This window comes from Gossypium hirsutum, chromosome A11 (genome assembly GCF_007990345.1).
Source record: "Gossypium hirsutum isolate 1008001.06 chromosome A11, Gossypium_hirsutum_v2.1, whole genome shotgun sequence".
Classification (NCBI taxonomy): domain Eukaryota; kingdom Viridiplantae; phylum Streptophyta; class Magnoliopsida; order Malvales; family Malvaceae; genus Gossypium; species Gossypium hirsutum.
The window spans coordinates 24,679,907-24,694,269 of record NC_053434.1 but is presented as its reverse complement, the minus strand read 5'-3'; the positions used below and the strand labels follow the sequence as shown (position 1 = coordinate 24,694,269).

The 14,363-nt window shown below is 29.9% G+C and overlaps 1 protein-coding gene across 1 annotated transcript; it reads left to right on the top strand.

Annotated features, from left to right (window-relative positions):
• The first annotated feature begins 10,088 nt into the window (after window positions 1–10,088).
• LOC107895903 (thaumatin-like protein 1) lies at window positions 10,089–11,689 on the top strand. Its single transcript, XM_016821117.2, has 3 exons — window positions 10,089–10,502; window positions 10,620–11,289; window positions 11,384–11,689. The coding sequence occupies exons 1-3, from the start codon at window positions 10,430–10,432 to the stop codon at window positions 11,568–11,570; spliced, it is 930 nt and encodes a 309-aa protein (XP_016676606.1). The 5' UTR covers window positions 10,089–10,429; the 3' UTR covers window positions 11,571–11,689.
• Window positions 11,690–14,363: the final 2,674 nt, after the last annotated feature.

The window sequence follows — 14,363 nt, the reverse complement described above, 5'->3', positions numbered from 1 at the left end:
GGAGAATGTTTCAGATTTGTACTATTAAATAGATTCATCAATAAGCATTTTCTTTGTCATTCTTTTATTTATATCTTTTTTCATTAATTTTTTTAATTAAATGTTTGTGTAAATATTAGAATAAACTTGCACATTTTTATATATATCTCACATGAATCAATTGGTTAACTAATTAATCGGTTAAGTGAATAACTATCTAAAATTGAGTATTTATTCAAGTTTTCTAAAGAAATTAGTATACTAAGATTGGTGACCCTAGTAAAACATCTACACAGAGAGATTAAAAGGGTATCATGTTAGGTAAGCCTTTAGTAGACTTGTGTTGAGCAGTGAGATTGAAAGGGTATCTGTGTGCTTAGGTGAGATCAAAAGGGTATCTTAGGTAATAACTCTTAGTGAAGATGAGACCGAAAGGATATTCCTAGTTAAAAGTGGTAAATAACTCAATTAAGGGTAGTTATAGGCTTAATTAATAATTAGTAATTCAATTGATTCTAGGCTAGGTAGATCGCATTGTTGAAATTAGGAAAAGGAAGTTTTGATAGTTTAATTTAGGCCCAGGTTTAGTTTAATCTTATTATTTTTATTACTATCTTAATTTGGAATTCGCATTACTAATTCCTAGACTAGTAATTATTTTCAAATAATTAATTTAGTGATAATTCTCTCTAATCTAGTAATCCCTAGGGTACGATCCTCAGAATACTTCTAAAGTGTCTAGTTGTAAACTTAAACTATATTACAATTTGACCTATTTACTTGCAGATACCGCACTTAACATATATATATTCAATTGCATAGTATAAGCCCCGGTGCATACATTTTGGGGCGCGGTCAGTTACTGTTGGGCATAACATGAAAGTATATGAACATGTAAGGGGTGTACAAAAGGTATTTACCATTCTTAGATCCTACAATATGAGATTGAATCCCTCTAAGTGTGCCTTCAGCGTAAGTGCTAGAAAGTTTATTGGATTCATGATATCCAGTAGAAGAGGCGAACCTAGAGAACATCTAGGCTATGCTAGATTTCACTCCCCCTAAGAACACAAAAGAAATACAAAAACGAATAGGCAAGGTTGTAGCATCAAATAAATTTCTATCAAAAATGGTAGACAAATGCCTACCTTTCTTCAAGGCCTTCAAAGCACCTTTCAAATAAATATAAGCTTATCAAAATTCCTTTGACCAAGTGAAAATATATCTAAGTTCCCTTCCTTAATTTATTGACTTCACCATTCTTTAAGATCCTTTTAAACATGTACTCAAGAAACATCATATGAGATAGTCGTGGCAATCTTGATTAAGGAATAAGCAACTTGCTAGAATCCTATTTATTATGCTAGTAAGGCCCTACAAAATGGCAAACTTAATTATCCGAAGGTGGAAAAAGGTAGTCTTCTCTCTAGTAGTAGAAGCAAATAAGCTTTGCCAACATTTTCAAGCATACCGTATATCAATGTTGTTAAATCATCCTCTTAAGGTATGCTTCACTCCACTTACCCCTCAAGACATACTTCATATTTTGAGAAGTTTGGCTTTCAAGGCACGCTTTGTTTTGTATAGCCTTCAAGGCATGCTTCGTTGCATTTAACCTTCAAGATCCTCGTTGCATTTAACCTTTAAGACATATTTTATCTTCTCAAAAGCTTAGCCTTCACTACACTGAACCTTGAAAGTATGTTTTGTTGTACTATTTAGCTTTCAAGTTTTATCAAGCAAGTCTCACACTTTCAAGAATGCAAGCCTTCTTAGGTAACAATGTAGCTTAATCAAGTTTACTTTACTTAGTTAAATACATGCCCAAAAGATGCAAGAAAACCAAAGTACAAGAAACTAAGAGGTAGGGGTGAGCATTTGATCGAATCGAACTAAATGAAAATTTTTTGAGTTAAATCGAGTTGACAAATCATATTTTGTCATCCTATCTCAATTTGAAATTTTCTCGAATCGAGTCGAGTGAGATGAAATTCAAATCGAATTGAATATATTTGTTCGAGTCAAATTAAAAAAATGACTTTAGGTCATTGTAGCCACTGCCACCCACCGTATTCAAATTTTTATTAACTTTCATCCACTCATAATTTATTTATTAATCTTTTATATACGGGTCAGCTTATTTGTTTGCTTAGTTGCTTCAATTATCTTCTAATTCTTGTCACCATGTATTTTGAAATTAAAAATATATTAAATGTAAAAAATTGTAATTATTTAATAAAAAATCATTTTAAAGATAAAACGTGAAATTCAATAATATTTTATGGCATCATCAATAATTCAATTTTAACAGAAATTGATAAAGATTCAGCATGATTAAACAATTCAATAATATAAATAGTACAGAATGTGAAATTTAATTCAATAATATAAATAATTGACATAAATTCGAAAAAAAAAGTTTTTGGAGTTTGGGAGGAAGTAAAAGTTTTGGGGAAAAGTAAATGAAAAAAAAAGTTTAGTAAAAGTTTTTGGGGAAAGTAAAAGAAAAAAAATTGGGGATTTGGGGGGAAGTACAATTTTTGGGGGAAAGTAAAAGGGTTTGATATTTGATTTATTCGAATTATTCGAATTTGAAAGTTTAACTTGATTTGAACTCGAAATAAAAAAAATCGAGTTGATTCAATAATTCAATTCAAATAATTCGAAATTTGAACTTTTTTTAAGTCGAATCGAATTTTAATCACCCCTACTAAAAGCTAGTTTAACATTAATTCTCAAAAGTGCTTATGGGGTCAGAAGTGTTTTTGGAACCATAAGCAATACTAAATAAACAATTTTTGGAGTAGAATAAATTTTGAAAAGTGCTTTTAAACCCACAAGAAAAAGCAATTTTTTCTAGTTTTTGCTTTTAGCAAAAGCATTTTTAAGAACAAAGGACAATTTTAACCCTTATAAGTATTTTATATAATATTTTTTATTAGGTATGTAATTACTTTTCTATTGAAATTTATTTTAAATATATAATATTATATATTTAAATTTTTATTTGTTATATTTTAATATATAAAATATAGTTTATATATTCGAACTAAATTTTATAAATAATTAATATTAATTTAAACATTATTTAAATACATATTTGTTACTCTATAACATCATGTCTAAAATGGGCATTTTGTTTTTTAAAAATATTTTTTGATAGCAATACTAAAAACTTAAACTAAATTTTTCTAAAGTACTTTTTTAAAGCTTATCAAAAGTAATGCTAAACTAATTCTAAGAAGTAGATGAATTAAATGCAAACAATGCAAAGAAAAAAAAAGTTATTACACTTATAGGAAAAGGAAAAAAACAAGTTTGCCTCGCCTTGTGCAAGTCTCACCAAGTACCATACACATATCACTTATTTCTTTATTCATACTATATAGTATTTATTTTGAATTTTTCTAAATAATTTGGGATTTAAATAAATTAATACATTGCAAACTACTAACACCTCTTCCATCTCCTTCCCTCTATACAGCTCTTTCATCTTAGGATGAACCTGCATCTAAATTTTACCTAGTTAAAAGTAATTTAATGATATTTTTAAAGTTTTGAGATTTATAAAGATTTCAAAGAAAGATGCATGGTTGATGTGAGAAAAGGAGGGGTTTGAAATTTGAAGTCAAGCATCCTTGTCATTCTAATGTGTAATTCCAATAATTTTTAGAATCATTTAGGGAATATCTAACAAGTAATATCATAGTTTTTTGGATTTATTAGAGATATTTTTTAAAAGAAAAGTAATTGAATATTTTTTTGAAATCTTTTACGAAGAAATGTGAGGCTGACTTAATCAATCACCTAAATCTTATCACTTTATGATAAACAGATTATATTTTAATTATTTAGTTTAATATAAATATTTGTTCTACTTTTACGATAATAATAATAATAATAATACGATATAAAAACTCAAATTGATTTTACATTTACAAAAATCAATCAATGAATTGTGGTTAACTCTTCAAATATTGTTGAATTAAACAAAATCACAATCTAACCATCATGTCGACCACCGCCTTTTAACCATCATGAATAGAGCACTATGCAGCTCAACATTTTCGACTATGAATATGTATTATGTACCGCTAAACCCCCAAAAAATGCAATCACTATATTACGGATCTAGTTTTCGTATTTTAATTTGGTCATTAAAATCATTCAATTTTATTATTTTTAAAATCTTTTGGTATAAACTTATTATATGTGTAATGTTAAGTATCGATTCTACATAATATTCGCAAAAAAAGTCATATTATTTTAGTTATTGATTTAACGAGTATCATTTTAATCCGGGGCTGAAATTTAAAAAATTAAAATGTATAGGGATTAAAAATGATTAAATTAGAGAATAAAGATTAAATCTAACCTACACATAGTTCAAAAGGAATTATAGAATTTGATTTAACAAATTTAACTATCACTATTTGATTGAAGACTAAAATTTCAAAGTTCAAAAAGTTTATGGACTAAAAACGACAAAATTAGAATATAGAATAAATTAATATTTTACACATGGTAGAGGGACTAATAATAAATTTTGAAACACTAGTGGGTAATTTCGTATACAGTTGTTAACTAGAGTAGCACAAAGCCATTTAGCAACCTCTGGCAATGGGTTGCCCGTATTGGGCTTTTCTAGCTGATTTCTAGCTCACCCTTGTTGTTCTATATAACTACAGCTAATTGACTCTGATCCTCACAGCTTCTAAGTTCCAACTGATTCGTTCGACCATTCTGCTTCATTTTTTTTTTCTAATTCTCAATATTTAAAATACTGATTATTTTCAATTTAGATATTAAATAAATTTTAAAAATATAAAATAATTTAATTTTTTTAATTTTAAAAATGAGCAACTATTGACAATCAATCATAATATTAATATTTTTAGTCAATTGTAAATAATTTTAATATGTATTATATAAAAAAAATTAACACTTAAAGTTTACACATTCTAATAATTTTATCTTGATTTAACAAATTTAGCCTGTAACATTTATGCAAAGATGTAAATATCGAGGTTAAATTTGTTAATTTTTTAGAATTAAGACCAAATTGACAAAATATGTAAATATCGAAGGTTAAATTTATTATTATATCAATCAAAATTTTATACAATTGACGATATTAATGTCGTGATTAATTGTCTTTAGTTGCTTATTTTAAAAGTTAACAGGGATTAAATTGCTCTAATTATTTTTTGAGAGGGATCAGTTTACTCAATTTCGAAATTGAGAAAGATTGAAAAAGTCTTTTTATTTTTATTTTTTTTTTATAAATCTAAAACTCTAAGCTTTCTATACAATTATGGTCACTAAAATATTTTCCATAAGCTGTATTAAATGATTTTTCATTCCAATATTATAAATATATTCAATCTAATACCTCTTTTAGATTAATTACCAAATTAATACAAATTTCATTTCAATGTTTGTTGAATTGCTAAAAACGAGCTTGAGGCTTTATAGAAAAACAAATTTGAGGAAGACAAAGAGTAAGGTGGTGTTGAGATATTCATTTTCTTATCCACTGGCTCTCCCTCCAGAATCCTAACTCATTATCCTTTCTCACCTATTTCCTTGTACAAGTGAATAAGGGGTTGTCTTTTACCTATCTTGATAACCCTAAACTAAAGGGTATATATATATATACATTACTTTTTCCATCTCCCATCTTCCCTCCCCGAATGACTGCTCTTTATTTGTCCTTCAATTTCTTAAATAATTTCCATCAACTTCACACTTCCTTTTTTTGGCCAATCCATTTTGTAAGCAACTTCATCATTTCACTCTTCTTCTGCATACAATATGTCTGTTCAACTTATGCTGATTTCCACTTTCCTTCAACAACAATTACTCATATAATGCAATCTTTTGCCATAAAAAATGTCTAATTATGCTTCTGATACTAATATTATTTGTATATTTGAAATTTAGTTTATATACTTTTTAATCTCATAAATTTAATTGTTCTACTCTTTCATTTAACAAGTGAAGTCCAATTCTGATAAATTGAACTTTTACTCACATAGCTTATTTTGAATACAAAAGTTAAATATGTGATTGTACTTTTTTTTTTTATTTGTAAAACTTTCAAGATTGTTTCATAAACAGCTATTTACTTTTACTTACATGCTTCTACACAATTTTAGATTAGCCGGTGAGCAATTTTTAAAATAAAAAGAATACCATATAATTTAATTTAATAAAAGTCCTTTAGCAGTCTTTATCAATATTGATTCTTAAATTATTAAAATTTATTAAAAAAACACTAAAATCTTAAAATTAAAAATAATAATAACAAAATTAGAGCCCTATTTAATTATACAAACTTGCATGTGATATCAGCTTTCCGCAACTACTGGTAGAAAAGAAAAAGAAAGGGAAAGCTTAAGAAACAAAGATTCGAAGGAAAGGAACCTTATCAGAAGGAATGTTTTTTTTTTTTCTACTATCAAAGTCATCATAGTGGAAAAGCATGACTTTATTAAAAGAACCATGCCCGTGGCTTGGTTGCAGAAAGAAGAAACCGGGAAAGGGGCGGAGCCGATGCCTATGAAGAAAATAAAAAAAGGGACAAAAGCCTTATCTACACACCACATACCGCACATGTATGGAGGTCCCACTCCCAACATGTTGTTGTTGATCAAAGTAAAGGTAATCCTCCTATAGTTTTGATACGCACTTGTTCCATTTTTTATAACTATTTGATAAGCTTTTTATCGGCTTATCATCTTCTGCAATTGCATCATCAATTTTGTTTTTATCACAAAACCATACCCTTATTCTTTTTCTCATCCATAAGTAGAGGAATTTATGCTCAGAAAATAGAGATTGCCATGATTATTCAATAATGAAACTTAACAACAACAAAAAGTCTTATTTTGCCGCCGTCATTATAATCTTCCATCTTTACTTGAATTTAGTGTATCTATTTATATCCTATTGTTAACTAAATTTTTAAAAAAGTTAGAATTGAATTACTGACAGTGATATTCCTTCTTCCAAAGGGAGATTAATTAGATTAGAGTAGACCTCCCACTCCATAAGTGCTTAATTTTGATTGGTTAATAGTTGGTGAAAATCAAAATCATAAAAGATATGCTAAATTCAAAATTGAAATTCCAATTCTATACATATGTATTTCCTTTTTCTTTTTAAATCATGAAAATATTATTGGAATACTGCTGCATATGTCATTTCTGAAGTTTTTGATATAATCATTTTTTGTGTTTAGTTTACTTTTTGTCTCATATTACAATATTTAATTTAACTGTACACTCTTACTTTTTGCGACAAATTATTAAATTAAATTTTAGAGATAAATTTAATAGGAAATCTAAACCCCTAACTTATAATTAATTCAAGCCATTAAAGCCCCATTCCCATAACTTATCTTCACATTCGAAAGTGCTATTTGTGGATATGTTTTGGTATTGTTTATTGGGATAAATATTAAAGTTATATATAAATTATAGTTTAATGTGTAATTATATACATGTAATTTTGATTTAATTTAATTCTTGTAAATTATTAGTATAATTATTGATATAATATCATTTTATGTTTAGATATTGCATAATGCATACATAAATAATTATATTTATCCAATATAAAAATAAATTGATATATTCATTTCTTTAAATGTGTATGATTAAATCCAAATTAAAGTTTCAAGTATACATTTAGACCACAATTAGAGTTTCACGTATTGCACCAAATTAAAGTTCATATATACAATTGCACATTAAATCAAGATTCATGTATAATTTTAATATTTATCCCCTACCTATGTGGTATAATTGTGTGGCACCTTTGAAATAACATAAATTTATTCATTTTCCAGGGTTTGTCTTGGAACATTCCAGAGATAATTAAAGTTTTGTTATGATGGGCTCAATAATTTTTTATTGTACATACGAATAGGATGCTTAGTAGGTGCATTGGAGTTCAAGTTCAATCTTTGTCAGGTAATTTTGTCTATTTACATACCGATGGGGCAATGAATGTGAGCACAGGGTCCGCCTCCACTGGTGGTGTGGTGCAAGATCAATTTGGAGACCAGATTGTCAGGTTTAATCATATTTTGAGTTATTGTTTTGTCTTTGATGCTGAACTTTGAAGCATTTGGGATGGTTTACTCTCCTTATAAGAAAAAGATACGTTAAGGCATTAATTCAAACAAATTGCTTAGAGGCGATTAAAACTATTCAAGATGACTATTTGGTTACATTAAACTCAACTTTGCTTTGAGAAATTCAACATATGTTTAAATGCAGGGAACATTGAGTGATTAAGCATGTTCTTAGAGAAAAAAATAAAGTCGTTAATCATTTAAATAAAATATTTTCTATTGAAAAAGATGATATGCAGATAATAACAGATGCACTTAAGGAGTTGATTAAATTTATTGTACAAGAAAATGTTGCTGGTGCTTTTCATCATTTAGTTTAATATAGTTATCTCATATTTTAATTCACCAAAAAATATATATAAAAAAGATAAATGGCAAAAAAGGATTTTTTTTTTAAAGAAAAACACCCACCAATCGAAGAAGTCTACCCAATCAGATACTGTTAGGCCCCTTATCTGAAACAGTAGTTTATTGAAAAGCTGGAGACAAAGAAATCCCCGCTGAAAAGTTTATGGATCCCATTTTTTTCTTTTATTTTTTTTAACTCAAACTTTTTTTACGATTCTTTTAAAAATATAAAAATTGTATCCAGCGATGTCATCTTCGTCATTACGGTTGTGGTTTAAATAAAAGCAAGGGGAGCAATAGAAACTGGAAGCTGCAGGTAGCAAGAAATATTAAATTGTAAAGCTGCATGTGCAAGAATGAATGGAAGAGTTATAGGGAGGTAGATGTAGGCAGTGAGAGTTTGTGTTATGCATGTGGAATAGACATTGCTTTTTCTTAACTAATTTTCCAGTTTCATGCATGAGAACTGTGAGACAAAGGAATTGCATTCCCAAGTTAGGTGAAAGAGGACAAATCTTGAGATATGATATGCTTAAAAAAATCCATCTTAATAATTCCATCTAAATTGACTGAAATGAAACTAGATGATCATACTGATCAGGTTTACTGTTAAAAGGGACCCATGAAAAATGCAAAGATGAGGCTAGAATAAATAACACTATTTGATGATCCATTAGTGATGAAGCCAGGTGCTTAGCATGGCATAGCATCCGCCACTCAATTACCATGTGATTGCCTCCTCTTTCCAATGCAACGTCGCCTTCTTGGAATGCCGGGTTATATTCCTGATAAGTCCGAACTCCAAGCCTCATTGGTCGGTCGGTTGTGGTTTGGGAGCTTTCTAATAATTGGTGAGATCATCATACTCACACGCCATGACGATGACGATGATGATTAAATAAGGTAAAACTACAAGGAAAAAAAAGATAGGATCTGCTTTAAATAGATTTTGGCTAGTAATTGAAGTCAATATTACAAGGCCTTGTTGTAGCCCATGGTTCCTTAGCTTCATATTTCTAGTAACAAATCAACACAAGAACTTATTTGGGAAGGTGCTTTTTTTTTTCAGGGTTTATACTCCTAAAAGAAGTTGTCCTCACATTGATATCTTAATTTCCTTACCTATCGTAGAATAGGTTCTTTTTGTTAATGACTCTATAACTATTCCATGGCATCGTTTCCATTACGTCTTTGACGTATTAGGGTATGAGATTCCTAGCTATTTTCTTCAATAGTGCCCATAATAATAGCATTATTATAATAATATTAGAGAGGAGTGGTTGGCAAATGATTGAATTTGGACCTTAAATCTTCAATAAAAAGGAAATTAGTATTTTTTAAGGTATTACAATTTTCACTTTATATCAACATTTATCATTAAAATTGATTATTATTATCAATGAATTGAATAATTAATTCAAATTATTTCACATTCTGAAATCTCAAAGTTGGCATCAAGTAAAAGTTTTTCAAAATTTGATTAGGAAAAACTTGTCGGCAGTAACAACAGATGTTATCCTCTCATTTTAGTAACATTTTTTTAATTGGTAGGTAAGAGGGGCCAAAAGATACAAACAAATGACACCGTGCTTGGTCATTTCAGCATATCTACATACTACCATCTTTGCTTTGTTTATTCAAAGGATGTTCCTTTATAAATAGAGGCTGAAGAGCAGATGATTAGATTCCCCCACCACTACCACCACTCAACTCTCCCTTCTTACCTCCACTCTTTTTCTCATAAAGGAAAGGAGTGAAGGGCTTCAACATATACAAAAAAAAAAAAAAACTGCAGCTCTATCTTTGTTTCTCTTCTTATTTCCTTGAATACCCAGAATTGCGCCACCTTTAACATTAAATTCCCTTCTATTTCTTTTCCAATATCATCATTACATTTTAGATAAACAATTAAAAGCGTGAATTGAATCGTTGATTTAACAGCGAAAAGCAAAGGAAACGCCCATGGCTCGGTTCTCCTGTTATCACTTTTCTATAATCACGTTCTTGCGCTTCGTTCTCGTCGTTTTTCTTCATGGTACAGAGAATGCATGCTTTTTAAGAAATTGGGTTGTTCGCATTTTCGTCAAATTTTGATCTTTTTTAAAAATAAAACCAATATGACATTGTGTTCCTCTGTTTCCTTTTTTTACAGGGGTTACGGCTGCAACCTTCACATTCGTCAACAAATGCGATTACACAGTATGGCCTGGAATTCTAGCTAATCCAGGAAGTCCAAACCTGGAAAGTACAGGCTTTGAACTTAGGAATGGCGGCTTTCGTTCCTTCCAAGCCCCTATCGGCTGGGCCGGTCGTTTCTGGGGAAGAACAGGCTGCAGTTTCGATGACTCTGGCCATGGATCATGTACTACAGGAGACTGCGGCTCTGGTGAAATTGAATGCAATGGAGCTGGCGCCACACCTCCGGCTACCTTAGCAGAGTTTACCCTTGGTTCAGGGTCGCAGGACTTCTATGACGTGAGCCTGGTTGATGGTTTTAATTTGCCTATGATTGTGGAAGGAAATGGAGGGTCAGGGGAGTGTGCCACTACCGGTTGCATGACGGATTTGAATAAAAAGTGCCCGTCGGAGCTGAAATTCGATGGTGGCGACGCCTGCAAGAGCGCGTGCGATGCCTTCGGCAATCCAGAGTACTGCTGTAGCGGTGCCTACAGTAGTCCAACTGCTTGTAAACCGTCCATTTATTCAGAAGTGTTCAAATCAGCTTGCCCCAAATCGTATAGCTATGCTTTTGATGATGCCACTAGCACTTTCACATGCACTGGGGCTGATTATACCATCACATTCTGTCCCAATTCCCCAAGGTAAATTCCTAAGCTTGAAAGATTTCAACATTGTTTGGGTGCTTGAAAGATTGACAGTCGCTTATTTTTCATGTGGCATTAAATTTTTATGCAGTTTGAAATCTTCAAAGGATCCTGCTGCCGAATCAACCGGTGAATCAGGACCGGATACGGACTCCGTGCAGGCGGCTGCACTGGCCAGTCAATGGCTAGCGAATTTAGCCACGGCAGATTCGAGCAGAACCCAACTATATTCCCCTGCCCAATTTGGTTTTTCTGTGATCATCTTTTTGTTCTTGTAGTCTTTCCAATTTTGCTGTGACCACTCACTTCCAAATCGTGCTTATTTGGTTAGAAATACACCTATTGATGTGTAATTCATTTGGTTTCATAAACATAAATAATTATTTTTTTGCCATTACCCCTTTTCTTCTTCTTCTTCTTCTTCTTCTTCTTCTTCTTCTTCTTCTTCTTCTTCTTTAAGGTTATTAATTTTACACGTGAATGTGAGTCTTCATATCGGTTATTGGCGCCAACATCATAAGGGCGCAATGGTTATGCCCCTTGCCATATGTACTAAAAGGAAAAATATCAGTTCTCGTGAAAGTTACTTTAAGACAATCACCGTAATTGAAAGAATTTGATAAACTATGGAAGTAAAACTGAAATTTTTGAGTTTTTAAAAATATTTTATTTTTTAATTATATTTAAAGTAATCTCATTTTTAAATTAATTTTTAAATATGTCATTAATAATAATATTTTCAATAATAAATAAATTTAAATAAGTAATTTCCATTTTTAATTTCTAATTGCGTAATTATTTTTAAAAAATTAAAAATTTTAAAACGGTTTAACATGCATATTTTAAAATAAAATTTTTAAAATTTCAAATTTTATAAATGTTTACATAAATATTTAAAAAGGGTGTAAAATATGTTAAAACACATTACTATTTGTTAATTAAACATGTAAACAAATTAAATATATTTTTATTTTAATTTAAGGAAATAAAAATTCCATGTAAAACTTCTTTTCTAAAAAAAATCAAAACCACTAAATATATTTTAATTTATAAACATAAAATGGAAACATTGAGTTTTAGGATAGTTGTTTGAATTCCAAAATATTTTCTTAATTATTAGCTTATAATTATGAGACCCACTCTTAATTTAATTACATTATATAACATTTTATTTTAATTTAATCACATTATATAATAGTTCAATTTAAATTGATTTAGGAATTAAATATAAATATAAAATTTATTGTTTATCAAATTTATCAGGCAATAAATGAGAAAAAAAGAAGTAATCTTATTTTTTTTGTTTATTATATCTATACATGCATTATATATGTGATAGCATACATACACATATCATATCATATATATCACATCTATATAATAAAATAGAGTTTTGAAATAATTTTAGTAACAATTAGTTCTAAACCAATTCTAAGACATTTGTTACCCATTATATGCGACACATCAGCATAGTTTAATTCCGTAATCAAATTATTAATGAAACATTATAAAAATTAAATAGATTCATAAAGATAACTAATTGCATTTTAATTAATATATACAATTAGCATGTGCATCATGTTGAGAGATTATACAAACTAGTTAATTATAACAGTAGAATTTTTAACTTGGTAAAAAAAAATTGAATTGCAACTAAGTGAGAGGTATTAACGATTTTAATGTATCAGAGCAATGGGCCAATGTGTAATTATTTCCACAAATAGCAATGACTCATCCTAGTAATTTTGTAAGAGAGGACGTTGAAGACAAAAGACACATAATTGATAATAATGTTGAAAATGACAAATAACAAGTTTTACTGAAAATGATGCATTGGTCATTGCTACTTACAGTTTTTGCTTTACACTGGTTATAGTATGCTAATTGCAATTGATAAAATCAAACAATTAGATATTGTTAGACCATGGTTTTATGATTCTACGATTAGAATCAATGAGTGAATCACAAGTTTGTCAAGGTCAAACTCAAAAGGAGTAGCCAAGTGTAAGAGCCAAAAGTTGACACCTAGAGCTTAGTGTTAGTGGGGAGCTATTGCAAGGTCTTGCACCAACAAGTAAACATTACTAGAAATGCATAAAGATGTCATAGATTTATGGCACTCCACTTTAGGTTTTCATCTCAAAAAGAAAAAGCCTAAATACATTTTCCACTCCTAGAACATGTTTATATATATATACATATGAGGTTTGTACTCTGGTTAAACTAGCAAAGCAATTTATCACGCTAGTTAAACTGGCGAATTAATTTATCATGCCATGGCGTATTAACGCAAAGTAGAGAATTAGCACAAAATATTAAGAATTAAAGCGATTTGATGGCAAGTGTGATAGGTTAATTGTAATATTTTTTAAGTGTTATAATGGAACACTTAGAGCATTCCAATGATCAAACACAAGAGAGATTAGGTGATAAGGTGAATGAAAATGATAAGCATGCATTTACGAAGTCTAGCTAGCTAATCACTAAATACTATATTACGACAAGTCATCATTCAATGTTAATTACACTAAATTACACCTAAGAGGACTAAATTGAATAATAGTCAAAAGTACACAAATATCAATGCAATGAGATAAAGTGGTTAGTTGATATCCATGTTGCTAATTAATTCTTACATTAGGTATCTAACTTGCTCAAACTCCTAATTGGTCTAATTTTATCTTTCGGTCACCATTTTACCTAATTAGACTATTTAGTCTAGTTCATCTTGTAACACCTTAACCCATACCCGTCATCGGAACAGGGTCTCGGAGCATTACCAAAACATCTAGAACATTTTTTCAAATAATTCATGCAAATCACTATTCATTAACCGAGACTATTCATACCGTCTCTTAATTGGACCCTCGAGGTCCAATACGAGCATTAGAATCAAGTCGAGACTTAATCGGAACCTCTAGAAATTTTTCGCGAAATTATAAAATTTTTCCAAGGTGCAAGGCTCACAAGCTCGTGTGACCCTGGGACACACCCATGCTAGAGGTCGTGTTCGACCCCGTGTAACTCTCTAACTTGCACACACGGCCATGCCACACGCCCGTACGGCGTGT